Source organism: Mustela nigripes, chromosome 4 (assembly GCF_022355385.1).
Source record: "Mustela nigripes isolate SB6536 chromosome 4, MUSNIG.SB6536, whole genome shotgun sequence".
In the NCBI taxonomy this organism is placed as follows: Eukaryota; Metazoa; Chordata; class Mammalia; order Carnivora; family Mustelidae; genus Mustela; species Mustela nigripes.
The window spans coordinates 52,793,520-52,817,147 of record NC_081560.1 but is presented as its reverse complement, the minus strand read 5'-3'; the positions used below and the strand labels follow the sequence as shown (position 1 = coordinate 52,817,147).

The window sequence follows — 23,628 nt, the reverse complement described above, 5'->3', positions numbered from 1 at the left end:
CTTTAAAATCTTTAAAAAAACTTTGGACACTAAGCCCCAACTAAGTCCGACTCTGTGGGAGAGTGCAGAAAACTTGCTCTGCTGTGGTTTCAAAGGCCCCTAAGTAATGGACTCTAGGCTTGACCATCACTGTTTTGTTCAATAAGGTTATCTTAGTTTTCCCAAGTCTCAACTTTTAATCTTATAATCATTTCAAAAGGCAATCCATCTTTCCTTTGTAGGTTGTTCTCCTCTAACTTAATTCATTTGTGAAGAACATGGCCTTCCCTGTAGTGTAGCTCTAGAATTATGCTATAATCCAATCAAATGATAAGACCGAGTTCCTGCATCAGCAGTTCCAGTGGCTGAAGAACAAGGAAAACTGCAAGGACACTTTTAAGATGCTGAAACTTTAACTGAAATCATAGTTGATTCAATATACAAGAGCACTAAATAATTAAAAACACATCTGTAGCTTAGGGTGTATCTGCTCTTGTGAATATCTATACAGCTAGGGTAATTAAGGGACAAAGAAGACATTTGTTGAAAGTGTCCCTCTCCCCTTGTGACCCATCAGAAACATGTTGCAATATTTTAAACTTCTTCAACAATCAGCAGGGCTGTTCACTAAACAGCCCTGAAATTCAACAAGAGTAAGAGCTGGTCTTACTTCTAGTGTTTTGTCTTCTCTTTGGCACTTTAGTTGTACCTTCAGCCCCCCAAATCCGAAGGCTCACTAAATTGTTTTGTGGCAATGCCAAGGCTCAAGAGGCAAGAGGAAGCGTCAAGTGCAAACCCTGAGTACCAGGGAGCATCTCTGGGAGAGGTTCACTGAAAAGACTTGGAGGAAGAGACCCCTGAAAGCCACGTTGCCTAATATGAAGGTCATTTTGGGAAGACAGAAAAATTGTGGCAAAGGCCTTAGCTAACCAAAGCACTGTCCTCACAAACTAACTTTGAATAAATTGCCAAAGACTTCCTAAAGGTTTTCAGTAAATCTATTTAGAAACATTTGAATTTTGATACCGTGATGGAAATGTTTTACAAACCTAGAAGCTATTTTCTCAATTTTCTATATTAAATGGAAGACGAAACATAATCCAATTCTCTTCCCTGTTCTATTCCCAAATATACTCATCTTTAAACCACTCTAAAATCTTAAGCTTGTAAGGACATTAAGAACTCCAGAAAGAATCAGATAGACATGCTCCTTAAACAACACGCTTTCAGATAAGATACAAACTGAGCAGTGAGCTTTCACAGGCTAACGAAACCTCCCATTTAGTTGGGATCCCCAATAGTTTATTATATTATAGTTTATTATAAGACCCTTGAAATGAACTCCTTTACTCATCATCTTGGTACCACTTGCAGTATGGACGTCTGTGATTGAGAACAGAAGTGAGGTGTCCCTGCTGCCGAGAAGAGATGATCTTATGATCATGAGCTTCAGATATCTGAAAGGCCGAAGATACAATTCAGACCAATGGAGTGAAGTTAAAAAAAGGTATGTTTTAGCTCTGAGGGCTTTCAAATAATCAGAGCCGTCCACCATGGAAACGGTCTCCCATGCGAAGTTCAGTAGAGAACGCTTTATGGGGGAAGGTAAAGAGATCAGAAGCACTCAGCTTAAAGGACTGTTCTCAAGATTTGTTTTACCAGTGCCTCCTTCTCAAATCATCCACCACCAAAAGAGAACAAGCAAAGGCCTCCTGTAGGTAGTGGTATCTGTCAGCTTACAGTTGAAGAGTTGGTGATGTCACAGCCACCTAAGCCACCCAACAGAGATAAAGGTGGCACAAAGCTTAAACAGATAAAAAATAACTGCCAGGGGCCTTTTTTGGAAATCTCATAAATTTCATGACACAAACTGCAGGAGAAGCTACAGAGGTACTGGTTGAAAGAAATCTGAAAAGAGCAAGCTAACAACACTAACATCTTCTCCAAAGAACAGATGTATCTGCTCTTTCAGTCTTCACAACTGCTCTTACTGTTTCTGATCAGGGATTTCCCCAAAGCCCTAACTGCTGGGCTGCATGAATTTCTTAACAAATGAAAATATCACATATATGAAATGTATTTTAAGTAAACAATTATATGTTGAACATTCCAATTTTAGTTATAATAACCAAATAAAGCATTATGTTTACTTTGTTTATATTTTTAGTGTTTACATCTCATTATTTTTTCCATTTTCTGGTAAGCTCAGAGTATTTTCAATCTATACCACATTTAAATAATTTTTCAATGGATTTAGAATTTATTTAACAAAAGTTACCTTTAAGGACATATTGTATGTTGCAAACTCATTTCTTTTATTCCTTATTACATGTCCATGGTAAGATGCCTTTTTTCAATCATTGCACTTTTGGAGGTAAGATTCTCAACTGTGTCAACAACAGTGTTAACTGTAACACCAGTCAGGTCCCAGAAATTCTAGGGGTCTCCTATCTGTTTGAATGTTACATGGGAAACACCTGTATTTGGATGAATTCAGATCAACAAAATCCCTTTCCAATCAGAAAGTCCATCTATAAAAATTGCTAACATGAGAGGGCTCCCTGGAAGAACAGATTCAGAGCCTACGATCCAAAAGCCTGAAATAGGAGAAGGAAATCTCCATTTATTTTATGGTGACTTTGGAAGAAGTTCTAGGATCCCAGGGTGTGGGGTGGAGTCATTGCCTTCTACCTCAGTGGGTTGTTTTTGGAATCAAACTAGTTAACACCTAAAGGATCTGAACACTGCTTGACACTGTCATCATATTGTTATTATAATTAATATAGTTGGCCTTAAAATAAATATAGTAAGGATCCGGTCCTTAATTACTTTAATACTTCATATGCTTAAGCCCCTCTTTCCCACTTGGAGTATGCTCCTTGACAACCAGTACTGCCCCTGCTTGTTACATTCTACCTACCCAACCCCTGCTCCATTGCAATGCATATAAAAGGACTGGTACGTTTCATTGAGAAGTTGTGAACCATGTTTAAAGTGTTTGTATTTTCAGCATTTACTTTAAGAATAAACTTTTAAATGTCCACAGAATTCTGAAGATTTCATAAATGTATGAAGGACAGAATTTATTTTTAGAAATTTACTCTCAGGGGTGCCTGGGTGGCTCAGTTGTTAAGCTCTGCCTTTGGCTCAGGTCATGATCCCAGGGTCCTGGGACTGAACCCCATATAGGGCTCCCTGCTTGATGGGAGGCCTGCTTCTCCCTCCCACTCCCCCTGTTTATGTTCCCTCACTCACGGTCTGTCTCTGTGTCAAATAAATCAATATGATCTTTAAAAAAAAAAAAAAAAAAAAGTTGGGATTTTAAACAAAAAAATTCACTTTCAAATTTCAGAGATAGCCATGAACTTAACTAGCTATGGCCTGGCAGCTTTGGATGTATGAGAGATTAACTGCTCTTTCATGAATCAAGGGACAGTGGGTATGTATTCAACAAGGAATGTGTATTTATTTTGTATTTCTGCCATTGCAAACTATGACCCATTTATTGGCTTACAATGACATCCACTGAACATCCCATGCTTCCGGAGGTCAGGAGTTTGGGTGTAGTGTGGTTCACCTGGATCTTTTGCTTAGAGACTCACGAGGCCAGAACCAGGTATAGACACAGCTGTATTCCTTACTGGTGGCTCCAGGCTCATGCAGGCTGTTGGCAAAATCTAGTTCTTGCATCTGTAAAACTGAGGCGCCTGCTTCCTTGCTGGACCCTGGCAGCCTGCCCTGAGCTCCTGAGACCTTTCTCTGGTCCTTAAACATAGGATCCTAGTTCTCACTTCCAGCTATGCAACACTGAACCCCGTTCATGCTTGGAATTCTTTCTTTACCTTCTCTTCTGCCATTTTTCTTTGACTCCTGCCAGACCAACGTCTTTGTGTGTAAGGGCTCTTAAGTGATTAGACTGGGTCTGTGCGGACAATCCCGGTCTAAAGCCTTAATTATAACTGCAAAATCTCTTCTGCTCTGTAACGTAGTATTTGCAGGTGCCAAGTAATGTATTCATCTTTGGAGGACCATTCTCTCTACCAACGAAGAGTAACACAGATCCTCAGGGCCCTCCAAAAAATTATCCCTGAACGCTTTTTAGGGCCTTGTCATAACCTGCCAATAGAGCCTACTTCTGGAACATGATCTACCTGCCATAAAAATCAGAGTGTACCTCCTGAGTTCACACAATGGAACCAGAAGACCTTAAGAGCCAGTCCGAATGAATGTCTCAATTGCTAAACTATGCAGTCATGTTTACCAGTATTTAATGATTCCCAACAAGTTAAAAATTAAAATACTATTTAATGTAACTTCATAGGTTTCATTTCATAAAATTGTTTAAATAAGAAGAGAATTCTATAATCCTATACCATACTCAACTTGCTGAGACCTATTCGGTAACTATAAAATATTTTAAGTGAAGATAATGTGGAAACATTGCTTTTTGAACACTAACCTGTTATTTTAAATTAACGTGGACTCTTAATACTTCCTATTTTTTTTTTTTTAAAGATTCATGTATTTATTTGAGAGAGCTGGAGAGGGGGCAAAGTGAGAGGGAGAGAATCCCAAGCAGACTCCCCACTGAGCATGGAGCCTGACTCAGGGCTCAATCTCACCACCCTGAGATCATGACCTGAGCTGGAAATCCAGAGTCGAACACTCAACTGACTGAGCCACCCAGGGGCCCCAATATTTCCTGTCTTGAACTCCCCATCTATCTAACGTGAATGAGGGATACTAAAATATGAGAGTGCATGAAAAGCATTAGCAGAATGCCTGCACAAGGTCAGAGCTCAATAAATATTAGCCAGTCTTAGCCTTTCACCCATTTCTCACTTGGTCTTCTTAAATCAATAGCACGTTAATAAATGACATCTGCAAGCAGGTTTCTTCAATAATTTCCCTACAGAGAAGTTCATCTCTGCATTGTTTATAACAGCAAAAGACTGAAAATAACCACAATGCCTAGGATAGGAGATAATGAAAAATCCATGGAACACGATATTTTATAGAGCCACAAAAATGCCATAGGAGGAACTTTTCAGCACTGATAACATATTTGGTGAAAAGTACAGACCACAAAATAAAAGGGTGTTTTTTTTTCTTTTTGGTAAAAAGTATATATAAAAGAAAAATAACCTAGGAACTAATAAACACTTAAGTTAATAATGAGTTACTAATGAATGGTTCCATTACGGAATTTTTTTCTATTCTGGGATTTTCTAAATTGCAAAGTCTTTATATTCAAACCAAACAATCCAAGTGTCAGATAAATAAAAGAGAACTGCAAACATAACCTACAGTAAGGACAACTCACTGCCACTTCACCATCATTTTGACATTTACGAAAATAGCAGTGGAATTCACACTATCTCTACCCAGCATTCATATGAAATTTCATTATATACTTAAATTCTACAACAATATAAAATAACAGGAAGTAAGTAAAAATCTATTTTATTCCATCACTACCAAAAGCTCAAGTACTTTTCACTCTTTTATTAATACTTCTCGTCCTTCTGCACTTGTGGACATATTGTATAAAGCTATAACATTGCCTTAAGGATGCAAAATTACACTTCCTCTAAGCAGCTAGAAGTTCTATTTTAAACAAATGCACAAAGCAGCAACCTATATGAAATGTTCATGAATCATCCTTTTAAAACTCTTTCAACTCCCCTCAGATAAGATTTCATGGTTATATCTTACAAACCCATGACTGTCAATATATAAATTGATAGCTGAATGGTGTATTTTTATTCCTTGTCAATTAAAAATGTCTATGTTTTCCATGTGAATTGCATATCAAAATGATTTTCCTCACCTTGGGAAGAGATACCCAGATACCTTAATATACACAAATGCATATAGGTACACACATACAAACGCACACACTTCTATTCACAAGGGATTTGTTGAGACCTGTTTTACTCTTGAATGGGTTCTACACACTCACACCTTGCTGAACAAATGCTTTTAAATAAACATCCCCTCACTAGCATCATTTCAGTAGGTAAAACAGCATGTATTATGTTGCTCACCAAAACCAAATTCTCAAGGCTAGAGTTAAATGAGGTTACCACATAATCAGAGTATGTGCAGATGGTTTCTTTGGAAGTAGAGGTGACTTAGTAATTAATGTTAAAAAGATGTGTGTGTGTGTGTGTCTGTGTGCATATGGCATTTAGGTATCTACTCGAGGAAAATCATTTTGATGTGTAATAGATATAAAACACATAAGCATTTGTGACTGAGAAAAGATAGCAATCAACTATTCACCTGTTGGCTCAGGTATGAACAAGCATGGGTTGGTGAGGTGTTACTGTGAGACCCTCCCTGAGGAAAACTGCAGCTGTTCATGGGTTCCCAGAGACCTACAATCTACAGCCCAAGGCCCTGTGGACACTATAGCAGATGAGGGAGTTCTAAAGAATAATGAGGAAAGGTACTGACAATTCCCATGGCTCCTTAGAAATAACAAGAACAATGAATATTGTGCCCAAAATGTGCTACAATTCCTCTGGTGTGTTTTTGATGATCTTTGAAACCAGGTCTGTCTTCTTGGGCTTCCCTTGACACTTTGTCTGAAAACTCAAGCTACTTGGCCTTTCCCCAATCACACAGTAGCTCTTTAGGCCACTGGGATAACTGGAGCCAACGTAAGGATTCCAAGTAGGAATTTTATGTTCCCCACAGATAAGAAATATAAGGTAACAAGATATTCGTAATCCTGTAGCAGTCGGACAGAAGGTTAGTCATTCCCTGGGGAATTAACTTACTTTTATGCTCTGAGCAAACATGCCCACTCAGGTCTGTGATAGACTAAAGGGAGATTAACTACACTCCGTTTCTCCATTCCTCAGAAACGGAGAGGCAGATAGCCAGGAAAAAGGGTAAGTGGAAATTAACATTCAGTGTTTAAAAAAAAAAAAATCTCTCTCTAAATATGGTAAAAATCATCACTGGATTATGCTCTTCATATACTAAATGTGACCGAATCTTCCCCACTCTCACTAACCCAAGATTATTTCCAAACCTTGCTAACTTGGTGCACAATCTCTTAAGAGAATTCTAACTTTCTAAAGATTCATCAAAACCCAAATCCCATGCTATTTCTGCTTCCTGAACTGGTACTTCTTGAAAGTTTCCAACTGAAAAATCTGTCACTGTTATCTTCAGATACTACTGTTCAAAAAGGGATTCCCCCCAATGTACCAAACCCCATGTGTAGGTTCATCAAGAAGGACAAATGGAGGGAATCCTAGCCACATTACATGCTTCCCAGACCCAAAAAAGACAGAGTCCTGTGAAAGGCACGTCCTTGAAAATGACTGAGCTTCAGGTAAGATGGCAAAGGAAAGAAGACCCAAATACACAAAAGCAGAACACAAGAACAGGCAAGAGCAGAGGAAGGAGAGAGCCAGCATGATAGCGCGTTGTGAAAAGTTTGCATCCTTGAATTCCTTCGGGCACTGGATGATACGAAACAACTGCCTGTTTATTAAGACCCAGTTACTTGTCCTTCCGTAACAAATATTTCCCAAGAGAACTCTAAGAAAAGACAAATAGGGAGAAGAATCAAAGGCCTCAGTTCAGTGCAGGTCTTAGTGAATGAGAGTAAACTGGATCTGCTCTACCCGAAAAGTAGAATCCTAAATGGAAAAAAAAAAGTGAGAACAAGACTTTAACTACAAAGAACGCTAGAAGTCACGAGAGAACAAGTTCACAGGTGATGTGAAAACTGAGTTACACCACAACTTCTGGACACTGAGCCAGGAAAAATGTTTTTGTGACATTGACAATGGGCAGCAATCAGTTATAACCATGTTTCTTGTTCCTGGAGAGGTGTTAAAAGAGATTTAATAGCACATTTCTTTTTCTCTAACACTTTAAACAAACAATATATATCTTAGCACGCATTTTAGCTTTGGAGGGGGGATGTACTTGCTTCAAGGTCTTCTAGAACTTGTACCAACACTCCATTTACAATTTGGGTTATAATTTTTTTTTTTTCAGTTCAGTGCTATTTCTTAGAGGAGTGATAATATACCCTATGAGGAGTGATACTGTACCCTATGAGAAGGAATTTAGGAATTCCATTAAAAGCATCATATGCAGAGCTTCTAGGGTAAGGTTGGATGAACTGAAGAAAATGAGCAAGGGGATAGAGCAATACCATACAGAAACACTGAAACTGATGAGAATGACAAACCAAATCAGGTTTTAGAAGGAATACACGGGAGTAAGTATGTCTAATTAATGATCCCAGAGTTTTAGATTTTGCCCCTCTCCTCATTGATCTTTCTTCCTAAATTCAGCACAGTCGATTTGTCACTTGTTTTAAAGATTTTAAGTAATCTCTACACCTAACAGGGGCACTCAAACTCAAAATCCCAAGATCAAGAGTCACGCGCTCTACCGACTGAACCAGCCAGGTGCCCCTTGATTTGTAATTTTAATTCATCTCTCCAGATATGTCCGCAAACTCTCCATCACTACCACTACCAGGTTAGTGTTTCAGCGCAGATACTCAGCACTGTTCTTTTCCACCATCTGAGTGATGGCTGGCTTCACTGAACCAAGCAGCACAGCATACCACACCGCATGCCCCCTCGTTCTTCTGTAAGTACCACTAATGTACCCATCCCACCAAACAGGCATTTAATACATATCATTCGCAACTTAGCCTAACTTACATTACCCTCAGCGGCTCGACAATCACACTGTGTAAACAAAAATCGCAAATTCCAGTCAAATCCAGGCAAGATATTTGTGTTTTCTTATCTACAATTTCCATCATGAAAATTTAGTCTAAAGAAAGAGAAATAGCTTAATTGGGTTTGCTTTGGACGTTGGTCTTAAGTAAGCAAAAGATGGAAGCTCATCATTAACTTTATTTCCTACTCAAAGACACTCACGTTTCTTTTTTGTCTTTGAAGGTTTCCAAGTATGCTCCTCAACAGACAACTTCTCTATGACTGGTTCCTCTACCTTTAGTCCTGACCTCTCTCTAGGCTCCAGATTCACATCTCCAGGTGTTTCTTGAATATTTATATATTTTACATTTCTTTGTCCTCAAACTCAGTATGTCTAAACTCCATGTTGCCTTCCCGATATTTTATTCAACTTCCCAAGAGTATCATCACTTTTTCATTCTGTCTTCTATCTTTATCTAGTCCTACTGATTTTTAAAAAATTCTTTGTGCTCCTTTTTGAACTCATTTTTCTCTTGGTTCCCACAAAAACCATGATAAAGTAGGTTTTCGCAGCCTCTCAATCAGTATCCCCACCTCCAGCTCATCTTCTTTCTATCTTTTTTTTTTCAAGTAAGCTCAATGCCCAATGTGGGGCTTGGTCTCACAATCCCCAGATCAAGAGTCACATGCTCTACTGACTGAGCCAGATGCCCCTCATCTTTCTTTTTTCTTACACGTGTCTATTTCATTTTGTTAATCTGTTGTTCAAAAAGTCTTTCACTTTTCTTAACTGGGAGCTTCTTCTCTAAACAGTTGGCTCTACTCAGCATTTTCCCTTCCTACTTTCTCATTCCTCCAACTGCACAATAAACCCTGCTGCTAGAGTACTTGTCCTCCTAATGACCACATGTTCAAATCCTGATTGCCTTCATTGGTAGTTCAAGTCTCTTCGATGAAGCTGTTACTGTTCTTGAACTTACAGTCTATACACCACTATATTCAGTGTTCAATTGCCAACTGCTTTGTACCTGAACTCTTTATATGTACTTGTCTTCCTGGTACAACTATAGGAAACATGTCTTATGTCTTTGCTGCTTCTGAAACTATTCCAATAATATATTACATTACCAAAAAAAAGAGGCATAGTAGTTAAGGAACATGATTAGGAAGTAGAAAATTCTCAGTTCAGACTCTGGCTTTGTTGCTTTCTAGGTAAGTGACCTTGGGCAAGTTACTTAACCTCTATAAGCTTTCCTATCTGTAAAACAGGGATAATTCCACCTATTTCATAGGGTTGTTGTGATGTTTAACAGAATGTGTATATGTGTGTGTGCACAAACACAGAGAATGTTTAACACAGTAACTGATCCACAGTGAGTGCTTTCTAAACAGATGGCTGTTATGATTTTGCACACAACAGGTACTTCTCTTCAGTAAATATTTTAAACTGCACACTCTATAGATATAGTGCAATACCTATCAAAATTCGAAAGGCATTTTTCACAGAAATAGGACAAACAATTCTAAAATTTGTACGGAACCACAAAAGATCCTCAAAAGTCAAAGCAATCTTGAAAAAGAAAAACAAAGCTAGAGGCATCATGCTCCCTGATTTCAAACTGTATCACAAAGCTACAGTAATTAAAACACTATGGTATTGGCATAAGATAGACACACAGATGAACGGAAGAAAATCAGGAAGTCAGAAATAAACACATGCATATACAGTCATTAATGTATGACAAAGAAGCCAAGAATATACAGTGAACAAAGTATGATCTAATAAATGGTATTGGAAAAACTGCATGCAAAAGAATTAAACAGGATCACTTTCTTACATCATATACAAAAATAAATTCAAAATGGATTAAAGACTTGATTGTAAGACCTGAAACAACATAAAACTCCTGTAAGAAAATATAGGTAGTAATCTCCCTGTCATTGGTCTTAGCAATGGTTTTTTGGAACCAATATCAAAAGCAAAAATTAGTAAGTGGGACTATATCAAATTAAAAAGTTTCTGTACAGCAAAGGGAAACCACCAACAAAATGAAAAGGCAACCACTAAATGGGAGAATTTGCAAGTCATATATCTGATAAATATTTACAAGTCATTTATCTATCAAAGTATATAAAGAACTAAAACAAATCAATAGCAAAAATAAAACAATCCAACTGAAAATTGGGCTGAAGACTTGAATACACATTTTCCCAAAGAAGACAAAAGATGGCCAACAGGTACTTAAAAAGATGCTCAATACCACTAATTGTCAGGGAAATGCAAATCAAAACCACAATGAGAAATTACCTCCCACTTGTCCAAATGGCTATAATCAAAATGACAAGAAATAACAAATGTTGGAGAGGATACTGAGAAAAGGGAACTGTTGTGCACTGTTTATGGGAATGTAAATTCATGAAGCCACTCTGGAAAACAGTATGGAAGAGTCTCAAAAAATTAAAAAGAGAACTACCATATGATCCAACAATTCCATCTCTGGGCATTTATCCAAAGAAAACAAAAACATTATAGGACATATGCACCCCTATGTTCACTGCAGCATTATTTGCTATGGCCAAAATATGGAAATAACCTGTGTCCATTGATGAACAGATAAAATAGACGTGACATACAGATGTCTATATGTGCGCACATACACACACACAGAAACACACAATTGAATACGACCTTGCCATAAAAAAGAATGAGATCTTGCCATTGGTGAGAACATGGATGGAAGCTGAAGCATTTTGCTAAGTAAAATATATCAGAGAAAGAGAAATAGCATATGATCTCACATATTACACATATATGTGTAACCTAAAAACAACAGCAGCAGCAACGGTAAAAAACAAGCTCATAGATAGATGAAACAGATTGGTGGTTGCCAGACGTGAGAAGTTTGGGGGTTGGCACAATGGGCAAAGAGAGTCAAAAGGTCAACTTTCAGTTATAAAATAAGTCATGGGAGGTAGTGTATGGTGACGACCGTATATTTCAAAGTGGCTAAGAGCAAATCTTGAAAGTCCACATCACAAGAAAAGGTGATATGAGGTGATGGATATTAAGCGGACTTATTGTGGTGATCATTTCACAATATATATACAAATACCGAATCATCAGGTTATATACCTGAAACTAATGTATGTTATATGTCAATAATACCTCAATTCAAAAAAAAGGTTAAATAAAAAACTGCAAAGGTCACATTAAATATTTTTTCTTAACAGGCTGTCAGGATTCCATTTCACATGAAGTTTTACACTACCAATCACTGTATTTAGTCAAAAACTACATTTTGAAGCTACATTCCAAGAATAGGTAAGGCAACTTTTAACTTTCAAGCTGTGTGCAGATGCTAAGATCTGGTGTATAAAATTCTGTGAAACATCAGTTTTCTCCACGTATATAACCCAATCTAACACAATTTTCAGCAATTACCATTTCAAGAATGCAGTTAAAGCAGAACTGAAGAATCTTTGGGGAGATTAGAAAAGTTTCCCAAAAGCCAAACCAATGGATAAAAGATTTTTGTCAGACAGGATAGTAAGAGTCCATCAAAAACTAGGGCTCAATGATTAGCAACCATAGCTAGCCTTTTTTTTTTTTTTTTAGGAGAATCTTTTTATTTTATCTTATTTTATTTATTTGACAGACAGAGATCACAAGTAGGCAGAGAGGCAGGCAGAGAGAGAGGAAGGGAAGCAGGCTCCCTGCCAATGCAATGCCAAAGCCCGATGCAGGCGGGGCTCGATCCAAGGACCCTGAGCTGAAAGCAGAGGCTTTACCCCACTGAGCCATCCAGGTGCCCTGCTAGCTTTTTCTATTAAGAAGGGCATGAGCTTTTCTTCAACTAACAAGGCAATTACCAGCTCTTGATTGGTGCCTTTAGAAAACAACTGAAAAATGTTGCAGCCTAGCATGTTAGAAACCAATGACTTGGCCTTTTCTTGGTTGAGGTAATTTTTTTTTCCCCCAATGAAACATATGGTCTTTTCTCCTTTGTGTGGCAGGTCACAACATTCCCTAGGTTAAGTCATACTGTATTTTAAAAATCAGATATAATGTTTCCGCTACGGTTCTAGAACTTTCCACCAGGAATATCTATGATCTTGCTGGAGAAACAGCACCGAGGAGTCAATGCCATGTCTCCTTTTGCCTTGATGTGGGCCTCCCACATTGATGTGTACCCAGAGAGCAAATGTCTCTCTCCACTGCTACCCAAACTGCCCCCCCTTCAAGCCCCACCCCTCCTTATTTTCTTGCCCCCATAGTTAGGAAAAACTGCATGCCTTACCGCAGATGTTAGACGAACAAGAATTTCATCACTGCTTTCTTCTGAGTCTTCGATTTTCTGATGAGACCTTTGAAAAACAAAGAATAATTTATTCTTAATTTTGATTGCTCAAATTTATCTACCAAGTTATGGGGAACACATAGCAAATAATGGCATTATTAATACATGAGTGAAAGTACCCATGCAAATAGCATGGTGTCAGTAATGCCAGGGGACCCAGCTCTGTGGCAGCCCAACTGTGTTCCTTCAAAATCAATTAGCAGGGACTTCTTTACAGTCTACCAGTTAAATCCTGAGGATCAAGTATTTGTCTCTAAATGATATCACAGAATAGTTCTGACACAAGCTTTATGAACATGGGCATGCACAAAGCATATACAGATACAACTGGAAGGTGGTTAGATACCAAAATTTCCTACTAGTCTAAATGAAATCCAGATTTTGAAAATCTGACACATAAATTTCCTGCCACATCTGAATTTCACCCAAAACCGATATATTTTGAAATGTTATTATAGGCCTAATACTGTGACAGGAATTATGTGAAATACAACAGCAGCAGAAGTTCTTCACTCTTTTTTAAAGTACTCTAAGGCTCTAAGCCCTCACACACACATACGCACACACACACACACACAGAAGAAGAAAGAAAGAAAAGAAAATGCCACAACCCAGTTGAAAAGCCAAGAAAACTGCACATATGCTAAATATGCTAAATAACTAAAATGAGGTATAACATATAAGATAAGATCAGTTTGTCGGCTTAGGAGAATCACCTTTGTAATGTATCTCATGAAAATATTTTCACCACAACAATGTATCCATGAACATAAAATTATTCATTTTTAAAATTTTTTTTATTTTTATAAATATTCATTTCTTTTTTTAATGAAGCATATTTGACACACAGTATTACCTTAGTTTCAGGTGTACTAAAATTATCTTTAAAGCAAATTTTATAAAATGACATCTTTTTTTCCTGGCTTGGTCAAAGAAAAAAAAAGTTAATGTTAATTGAGCATAGGTAATTATCTCCCAGATCTATTCCACAGCAATCCCTTTCACCACCTTCCATGGACTCCGAGGGACCAGGGGTTAGTTGCCCTGCAGGGCGGTGTTAACCAGAATGGCAGGGCAAGGATTGATTTCAATCTCGGAGACAGCCGGGGGTCGGCTCCAGCACTCGCCTGGTGGGGCAGCAGGGCTAAGGAGAAGATCTTTAAGAAGGGAAAAGCGAGTTGGATCAATTCTGGCATTGGCTTCCTGTTCCTGTTTTTAAAACCTTTCATAGAAAACAAACAAACCAACCAACAAACCCCAACCCTCTAAATCAGAGCGGTGGATGAAAAGCCATTCGCCTTTACCAGAACTGCATGCCGTAGGTAGGTAGGAAGCGGGGCTGGCGCTGTCAAGTCCTTTAACCACCTGTGCTGCAAAGTGCTCGAAATGCAAGCTAATAATCCACCCAACAAAGACAGTGCAAACTGAGCATTATAAATCCCCATATTCCCTAAAAAGCAAGTTACTCTGATAATGCATATTTTGAACACTGAACTTTATTATTAAAATTATCTATTCATGAGGTTTCCACATACATGACGTTCTCCTGAGAAGAGATCTGCAATCCTTTCTAACCTAAGCCATCCAACCAGGGGTACAGGGTTAAGTTGAGTTCACTGGACAGATGGGACGGGAAATTGAGAGCCAAACACACTGAGCACCCGGGCACCAGCAAGGGCTTGGGCACTGTCCGCGTCTGCAGGGAAGCAGGGGCTCGTCCCGCCAGCTCCTGGTTTTCAGACCCTGGCACATAGCTAAGCAATGAGTTTATGGGATGAGGTATTTCGTACCAGCAAAGATTCCGTCGTGAATGTGTTTTCAATACACTGCTGAAAGGAACTCTGAATTCCAAGGGAAGGGAAGTTCTTGTGTATGTGACTGATAATGGCTACCTGGTGAGTCACTGCTGAACCACTGATGGTTTATTGACAGATAATTTAGTTCCTGCTCAGAAGCAAAACTACCTTTGGTCATTCTTCCAGCACAAAACATGCCCTGGCAAAACACAGCAAAACAAAACAAAACAACCAAAAATGTTTCCAAAGGAAGTATGTGTAAGACAGACAGAAGTGACCTCCCAAGAGCCATCCTGCAGCCCTCATCCCATTTTTTTTTAAAGATTTTATTTATTTATTTGACAGAAAGAGATCACAAGTAGGCAGAGAGAGAGAGAGAGAGAGAGAGAGAGGAGGGGAAAAAGGCTCCCTGCTGAGCAGAGAGCCTGATATGGGGTTCGATCCCAGGACCGTGGGATCATGACCTGAGCCGAAGGCAGAAGCTTAACCCACTGAACCACCCAGGCGCCCCAGTCCCCATTCCATTTTTATCACCACAACCACCACGACTTGTGACCAGAGCTCTCAAGTCATTCTCCAGCCCCTGAATCTCCCCCGAGCTCACCCTGCTTTACGATCTGCCTTCAAAGGGGTTCTGGGGGGCAATTCCAGGAACCTCATTTTCTATGGGCTCCTTGAAGTCAACATAACTTACATTGTATTCCTACCGCATCATGCCTCTCACAACTCAGCTCCATGGTCGCCCTGTGGCCATGCCCTCTGTTTCCTTCACTTCCCCCCTGTTAAACCTCACTGACAACTGAAGCCTTCTACTTCTCTTGCACAAATTATTTTTACTATCTTCTAACCAACTTCTTTGTCTCTGGGTTCTCCTCTTGTGTCCCATCTCCTATAGATACCAGGATTATCTTTCTAAAACTGAGACCTGATCCTGCTCCTCTAAGAGCTCAAACCTTCAGAGATTATCTACAGCCTAGTGAAAGATCTAGAATTCACCAGAACTCTTCCTTTCCCGCTCATGTGCCCCCATACCCCCTGCGCTGGCCGGTACCCACATCTGACCTGGCAGAGTAAGGTCTTAGGAGAGGGTCTGGTGGTAAGAGGTAAAGAGTGGAAGAGCTTAGAGAAAGGGAAGACTAATACCTAATCACTGTGTCCCCTCTCCAGATCTATGCCAAAATGCCCAGAAATACCAGACCTTCTTTACCCAACAAATTTATTTTTATGAAAGAAGATAAATGTTGATTTTATGTATAGAAACACACATCATTACAATCCAGTGAAGACAAAGCTCTCCCATGTCAGATCAAAACAGGTAATGAAACAGGGCAAGGGGGGGGAATAAAGAAAAGAATCAACTGTAATAGTTGCCTATTTTCCCATTATTACTCAAGGGGATCAACGAACAGAAGAGGAAGAGAGAAGCTCTGTGTGGTTTGTCAGTGGTTAGAGAAGGGAAGCAGAAAAAGCCCAGCTGGCATCAGCAGGTAATGGCCATGACAAGTGACATGAGACAGAAAGAAACCAGCAGTGACCCCAGGAAGGAAGACCCATCCCAGAGTGTTTGTGCCAGCAGGAAGCTGTGACCCAGCAGGCAGGACAGATTTACAAATTCCTATGGCTGTTTCTCAAGGTCCCTGCTTCCCAACAGCCCAAGCCAGGTCCAGGAATTCTCCAACGGAAAGTCCCGAGGGCTGGTACTGTGCGCAGATGTCTTCAGTCATTTTCAGAGGTCTGCAGGATCTAAGGGTGCCAATGGGAGGTCACAGGAATCGCAAAAGCTGCCTCTGTCCTTTAAACCATCAAATAGAACACAGTATCATTCTACCCAGTCCCCACCAAAAACAAAATCAAGCCAACCGCTGCCCTCTCTACAGTCTTTCTCCTTCATCAGTGACAACCCCAACTTTCCAGCTGGAAGTTGAATAAATTAACGGAGTCCCTGAAACTTTCAGGAGTGCTCTATGACTCTCTGTACTGAGACTACCATGCAGAAGGTGCTGGCTTGTTACCTCCAGTCAATTCAACTGAAGGACCCTGCTTTTACTCAAGAACGCTTTCCCTAAGCTGTTCCATGGTTCTCCCAGCTCCCTGCAGCAGTTCTGTCTTTCAGTGACCTTGCCATTCACATCCAACCATGACTTTCTTATATCACATACGAGAGATGTAGTAGCTGAAAATATCTTTCAAGTCATAGCAATACAAAGCACCACCACCTTCTCACCTTTTTCTAAGAAATAACTAGTATAGACATAGTGACCCAGCCAATTATTTGACAATCATTCGTACAATTCATCCCACAGCAGAAAAGAACAGTAAGTCCCCAGCCAAGAACATTTCTTAGCTCTGACAGCTCTGTAGTCACATAGTGTTGAGTTCCAATAACGGGGCTCAGGAGGTACTGAGGCCCTTCTCAGTAAAGGCAGCCATTATCTGGGCAATGGAATTTATTTTATACCGTTCAGGTCCAGTATAATTTCTAACAATTTGGATTTAACTGGTATCCCTGTAGGGCTTCCCAGCATTCTCTCAGTGAGAATTCCTTCATGAGAATTAGTATAATGGGTTTGAAATTTTTCCAATGAAGTTCTTAAAAATACATCTTCTATATGAGAGACAGAACCCACGCTCCTCAACCAGATTTTGGCCAAACATTTGTGCCTTAAGATTCAAAAGCAACCAATACCATCTTCGAGTTGGAAAACCCTACTTCTTTTTTAACTGGAAGAAGTTTTCATGGTATTTCGGGGTGGAAAACTGGAGCCACTTTATTATGGAAATATCCAAATAAGACCACTTTACATTTGTATATTGATACTTCAAAAATGCATGAGTTGTCTGTCCATCTAAGTCTCAATATTGAATAGCATACGTGGGCTGCCAAGAGCTACCGCTATGCATAACATTGTTCCTTTAGGAAAATGTGTTACATGTCTATTTATGGTTGTTGGAATTGCAAAGATTTGGAGTCGAGTAGTTCAAGAGGCAGAGACTGTGCATAACGGGCACCTGCCAAAACAGCTGGTTATCTACCACCTTCCAGCCATACTTGTGCTGACACCATACTGAGCTGCACATTACGAAGAAACCCAACAAGAGGAGTTGTGGCCTCAGTCAGCTTTCATGTGAAATGCTATTACTGCTCTCCCAGGGACTCCCTTTGTGTCTGGGTGCTTTTTGCATTCACAAACACATCAATCTTCACATTAAACAGAGATAATCTAGACTGGGACCCAAGGAGGGCGGGGAACATGCCTACCTCCAAATCAGAATTCTAACGGGGAAGAGTTCTAGGGGGATGTCAAGCAGGCCTGTTCACTACTTCCCACCATCACCCCCAATCCCCCAAAGCTGGGCTGGTGTTGAGCTGTCCTGTGCTATTTGTCTGGTTTGGAGGGGCCAGAGGGAAATACAATATTTAGGATGGACCCCAGACTACCTCTGCTAGAGGCTGATAGAATTCTAGGGTGCAGAAAAAAACCAGAACCAAGACAAACTATATAGGAATCTTTTAAACACGATCCTGTAACAAGCAGAAGATGCACGGCACACGCACCTATGAAAACAAAACAAAACATAGCAAAATCCACCTTTAAGATACTCCGCCAACCCAAGTGAGAGGCACTCAGCCTCATCTGTGATTGTCAACGGCTACTTCTTGGGAGCAGTGATATCAGGGTGAGGTTCGGATGGGTAAGGAGTGGCCCTGGAATTGCAGCAGGAAGTAGGAAATGGCAGGAGATTAACCCAAGGCCAGACCAGTCACCGCTCTATCTGATAGGGCTAGAGAGTTCCTCTTTAGTGCTGAGGGCTAGAAATGGATGGAGAAGTAACAAGAAGAGGATATAAAATTAAAAGGTTGGTTGGTTTCTGGTTATTACGATTAAGGGAATCATTTGTTAAAGAGAAGAGCCAACAGAGAGATACTGAGAAAGCAGGAAAGGAAAGGCTATGGGGTAGGACCCACAGCCCAGAGAGAAGAATGTGTCGTGAGCAGAAAGAAGGGCTCTCCCACCACCAAACTGAGAACAAATGATGTCAGGTCAGCAGACGATGCCACAGTTCACATTCTCCGGGGACAACTCAGTGTCTGTTCCGTACTTGCTGACTGTTGGGCAAGGAAACTTTAGGGCTTTTCTCTTGCAGAAATATTTCCTGGGGCAGACTTGAGATTTTTCTTTCTTAGGAATCACTGATAGCAAATCCTAGACACTATCCAAGAGAATGCTCTCCAGGTACACAGACTTAATCTCCACCACATCCAACAGCCACTGATTCCAGGAGAGTAAGAAAGTACACTCAAGTACTGTCCCTTCTCTAACACCTATATTCTGGACACATCTATTTTGCATACAAATTCTTATGACAAAAAAAAAAAAAACTGGGATGGTAGAAAAATGAGAATTAGATTTTTCTTGCAATGTCTGATATCATGAATACAACCTTCTGTTCAACCTTCTAAAGGGAAGTTAATTTTTCACAGGATCTGGCCTCTGTAAGCACAACTAGTAGCCTTTTACCAAATACCAGTAAAATGTGAAAGTGACAGGTTTCACTGAGTCCAGGATATTTAGTTACACATTCATCCAAAATCAAATAACATTAGTTACTACTGATATTTTTGCATTTTATATTGAAGATTTGAAGATTAGTAGTTAATATTTAAGTAAACAGCTAGCATTTCAAATACTAGCAAAACCAGGTTTAAAAGTTCAATTTTTGTTAAAATTCCTATACTCTTAAATAATTATGCACTCTGATAAAAATAAACAATCTGTTCCCACAGCTAGAATAAGCCTTTTCTGTAAACAATGGAAATTTTGGAGGGCTTAGTGTTTCCTTGGGAGAGGGGGTGATGAGTAATAACAAAGACTAAGACCAGCTGATTTCATAGCATTTTTTATACAATATAAAGTAGTAAATGGCAATTTTCTTCACCTATGGTCCTAATACAAAACTTGTGCCCAGTTCCATCATGAATCTTTTTTTGAGAAATACTCAAAAAATGTTTACTTATCCAGTATTTGTTTCCTATTCCCCAAAGAGCATAAAATGAGAATCTAATTAAGAAAAGTCAGGAATATAAAAGGTAGTTTTGGGACATAGGAATGGTGGACTTGAAGCTGATCTCCCACTTAGAAGATGTTAATCCGGCACCAATTCAGAAATCAAGAATGCCAATGGATTCTTACCTTGCTTAAACATGTCAGGCAGACAAGGCAAAGTTAGGCAGGATAAGGACAACAAAGGAGAGGAGGTAACAGGGTGGAGGGTGGTGGCAGCATTAGTGTAGGTAGGGTGCCAAGGGCAGACAGGGGTCTGAATTTTAGAAATCACCACTGTGGGGAGGATATTAAATAAAGAACTGGGTGAGGACATAGCCAGAGTTAAGAGCAAACAAAAAAGTCTGAGGACTGGGGCGCCTGGGTGGCTCAGTGGGTTAAGCCTCTGCCTTCAGCTCGGGTCATGATCTCATCGCCCTGTTATAGAGCCCCGCATCTTTCTCCCTGCATTGGGCTCTCTCCTCAGCAGAGAGCCTGCTTCTCCCTCTCTCTCTGACTGCCCCTTTGCCTACTTGTGATCTCTCTCTCTGTCAAATAAACAAATAAAATCTTAAAAAAAAAAAAAAAAAAGAAGAAGAAGAAGTCTGAGGGCTGAGCACCAGGACACTCCCTGTTCAGAGGTCAGTGTTTCCAAAAGTAGGTTTTATTATTACGCAGGTATGGTGAGGCCAACAGACAAGGAGATGATTGCCATTGAAAAGATAAATCAGTCTGGGGACAATTAGGTCTTAATAATTCGGAGTCTTCCATTACATGAACATGGAGAGGTCTCTTATTTAAGTCTTGATTTTTTTTTATTACTCATGAAGTGTTTGACATACAGCTCTTGCACACTTTTTAGGTTTGTACCTAAGTACTTCAGAGTGTTTTTTGTGCTAGTAAATAGAAACACAGTTGATTTCTGTATACTGACCTTGTATCTTATGACCCTGCTAAACCAGCTTATTACTTCTAGTAGGTTTTTTGTAGATGCCTTGGGATTTTCTATTTATATAATTGGGTCCTCTGCAGAAAGAGGTGGCTATATTGTTTCTTCTGGTCTGTATATCTTTTACTTCTTTATCTTGCCTTATTGCACTGACTAGTGTTGAAGAGAAGTGATTAAAAGGATATGTATTGGGGCGCCTGGGTGGCTCAGTGGGTTAAAGCCTCTGCCTTCAGCTCAGGTCATGATCCCAGGGTCCTGGGATTGAGCCCCGCATCGGGCTCTCTGCTCAGCATGGAGCCTGTTTCCTCCTCTCTCTCTGCCTGCTGCTCTGCCTACTTGTGATCTCTGTCTGTCAAATAAAATAAAATAAATAAAATCTTAAAAAAAAAAAAAAAAAGGATATGTATTAGCCTCATTCCCTTCGTGGGAATGTAGTCAGTCTTTCACTATTAAATTAAGCCACAGGTTTTATGTAAGGTTTATCAGATTGAAGAAGTTTCCTTATATTCTTAGTTTTCCAAGACTTTTTATCCCGGATGGATACTGAATTTTTTTCAAATGCTTTCTCCATATCTATGGAGTTTATCATACAGTTTTTCCTGTTAGACTAAATCTGATGAATTATACTGGTTGATTTTTAAACTTTGAAAACCCTTTTTTCCTGGGATAAACTCCAGATTTTCATGATGTATTATCACTTGTATATATTGATGGATTCCATCTACTACTAAAATTTGTTGAGAAAGTTCCTGGTTTTCACATTCACTTTCTCTTTCTGAACTTTGTCCTAATCATGCTGGCCTCTTAAAGGGTCTTATATTACTCACATAGAGTTGCATTCCCACAGGGCACAAACTTGTACTTCATACAAACCTCATGGTCAGTGAAAGTCTGATGAGGAAGAGTACTGGTGACAAGTCGTTGCCTTTTCCCAGACCTTCTCCCTGCCCCTTTTCTTTATCTAAAGCTAAGAGGAGCAAATTCAGTTATCTAAGGACTCCAGACTCCCTTCCAAATAATAATTGTTTATAAAGCTAAATGCATGGAATTTCAGGAGTGTCAGCCAAGTGGCGGTAAGTACCATGCTTGATAAAATCTTCATCATAATGGCATTAATCTGACTTCTTTACATAGTAGTTTACAACTTTGATTTAGTTAACATTCACGGTTCCTACCTCTTAAACCAGCACTTTCCGTATGGCTGACTTTACAGAACTGTAGACTTCAACTTTGGTATATATCAGCCTCACCTTTAGAACTTAATATTAAGTACGAATATGATTGTCTGAGCTCTCCATCCCATGCCTAATTCAACAGATCTCATATTACGCCTCCTTCTTTTTGAAAGGGTCATGGTTGAGAACCACTGCCACAGAGGTCACTTCCAAGTTCACCTTCTGCCTTCATTTCACATCACTGCAGCCCGCCTTGCCACAGCTCCTTCATCTGGAACTTCAAACTATTTTAAGAAGTGTTCATCATTACTGCTACGATTGATTTTATTACTCTTGTCACTTCCAGGCCAGTTTAGGTCAAGTGACAAAGCCAATTCTTCCCCATTTTTTAAGTAGGGAGACACCTTTTATGTAGAAATGGATCACAGAACCATGAACTCTGTCCATGTTGATTAAGCAAACATACGACAAAAACGTTACTGTGAATTCAAGTAACAAACTGTATTTTACTTCTTTCAGAACCGACGACACACAGGTAGGTCATTTTCTTTCTTCAATGTAAAGATAATGCTTGTGTTCCCTACGGGGGCTCCATCTGAGACGTGCTCCCCACTCTTCTCAAAACCTGAGTTCCTCTCGCTGTGACTCCCTGCGGCAGCTGTGGCGACCTACCTCATGCTGCCCAGACATGCCGCCGCTCTTCCAAGCTGCAGGCCTGGCACCCTGTGCCATCTACCTCAAGTATCCTTTTGCGTCTCTGCCTAGAGCATGGAATAATGAATGCTATGAAAGTCATCTTTTTCTTTTTTTTTTTTAAGAGAGGGAAAGGGGTTTGAGGGTCAGGGGTAGAGGGGAGGGGCAGGGAGAGAGAGAATCCCAAGTGGGATCCTCGCCCAGGGCAGAGCGCAACTCAGGGCTCCATCTCACAACCCTGAGATCGTGACCTGGGCTGAAATCAAGAGTCAGACATTCAACTGACTGAGCCACTCAGGGGACCCGCTAATAAACTCACATTAACCTGCTGGACTGAGGTTAAGATACCATTTAACTAAGCACCCGGCTAAATAAGAATAACAACAATAAACATGTTTTTGTTTTTTCAATAGTTAGAATCAGGAAGACAGGCTGGGATGCCATGAGAGGGAGCTGTTTGAACAGAGGTCATAGGGCTGAATGTACTCTCTGTGGAAATCACAGCCAGACCCTTAGGAGCACCCGCAACACCAGCAGGCACACAGGAAGTCCCACCAGCCAGGCAGGAAGAACAGACACTGGTCCGGCCAGGATGGACAAACCCAACTTGTACCAGCCTCAGGCTCCACAGCAGATGACAACAGAACACCCCAGTTATACCTCAGGGATCATTAGAAAAGGGACTGCCCATCCACTAGGCAAAATCAGTGGGGATGGGAAAGGGTCCACCCTGACAGGAGAGCCTTCTCTACCAGGCTTAAGAGATCAATACCACTCACCACATACCAGAGACTGTCTTCCTGAGGAACAGGGAGTGGGCACAGACTGAACCTTTCTACCGCAATATGCTCCACAGCCTTTTACCTTATTAGAATAACTTAACTGGATTAAACTACAATTATGGGCTTCTGTCCCTTCTTTCTGGCTACCTAGC

General features: G+C 40.0%; 1 protein-coding gene across 2 annotated transcripts in view; it reads right to left on the bottom strand.

The window, feature by feature from the left end:
- The window catches only part of RAPGEF5 (Rap guanine nucleotide exchange factor 5), a 220,618-nt gene that overhangs the window by 145,433 nt on the left and 51,557 nt on the right, over positions 1 to 23,628 (bottom strand). For both annotated transcript variants that reach the window (XM_059396730.1, XM_059396731.1), the window contains exon 6: positions 12,980 to 13,046. In XM_059396730.1, the coding sequence (XP_059252713.1) occupies positions 12,980 to 13,046 (67 nt within the window). The remainder of the gene's footprint in view (positions 1 to 12,979; positions 13,047 to 23,628) is intronic.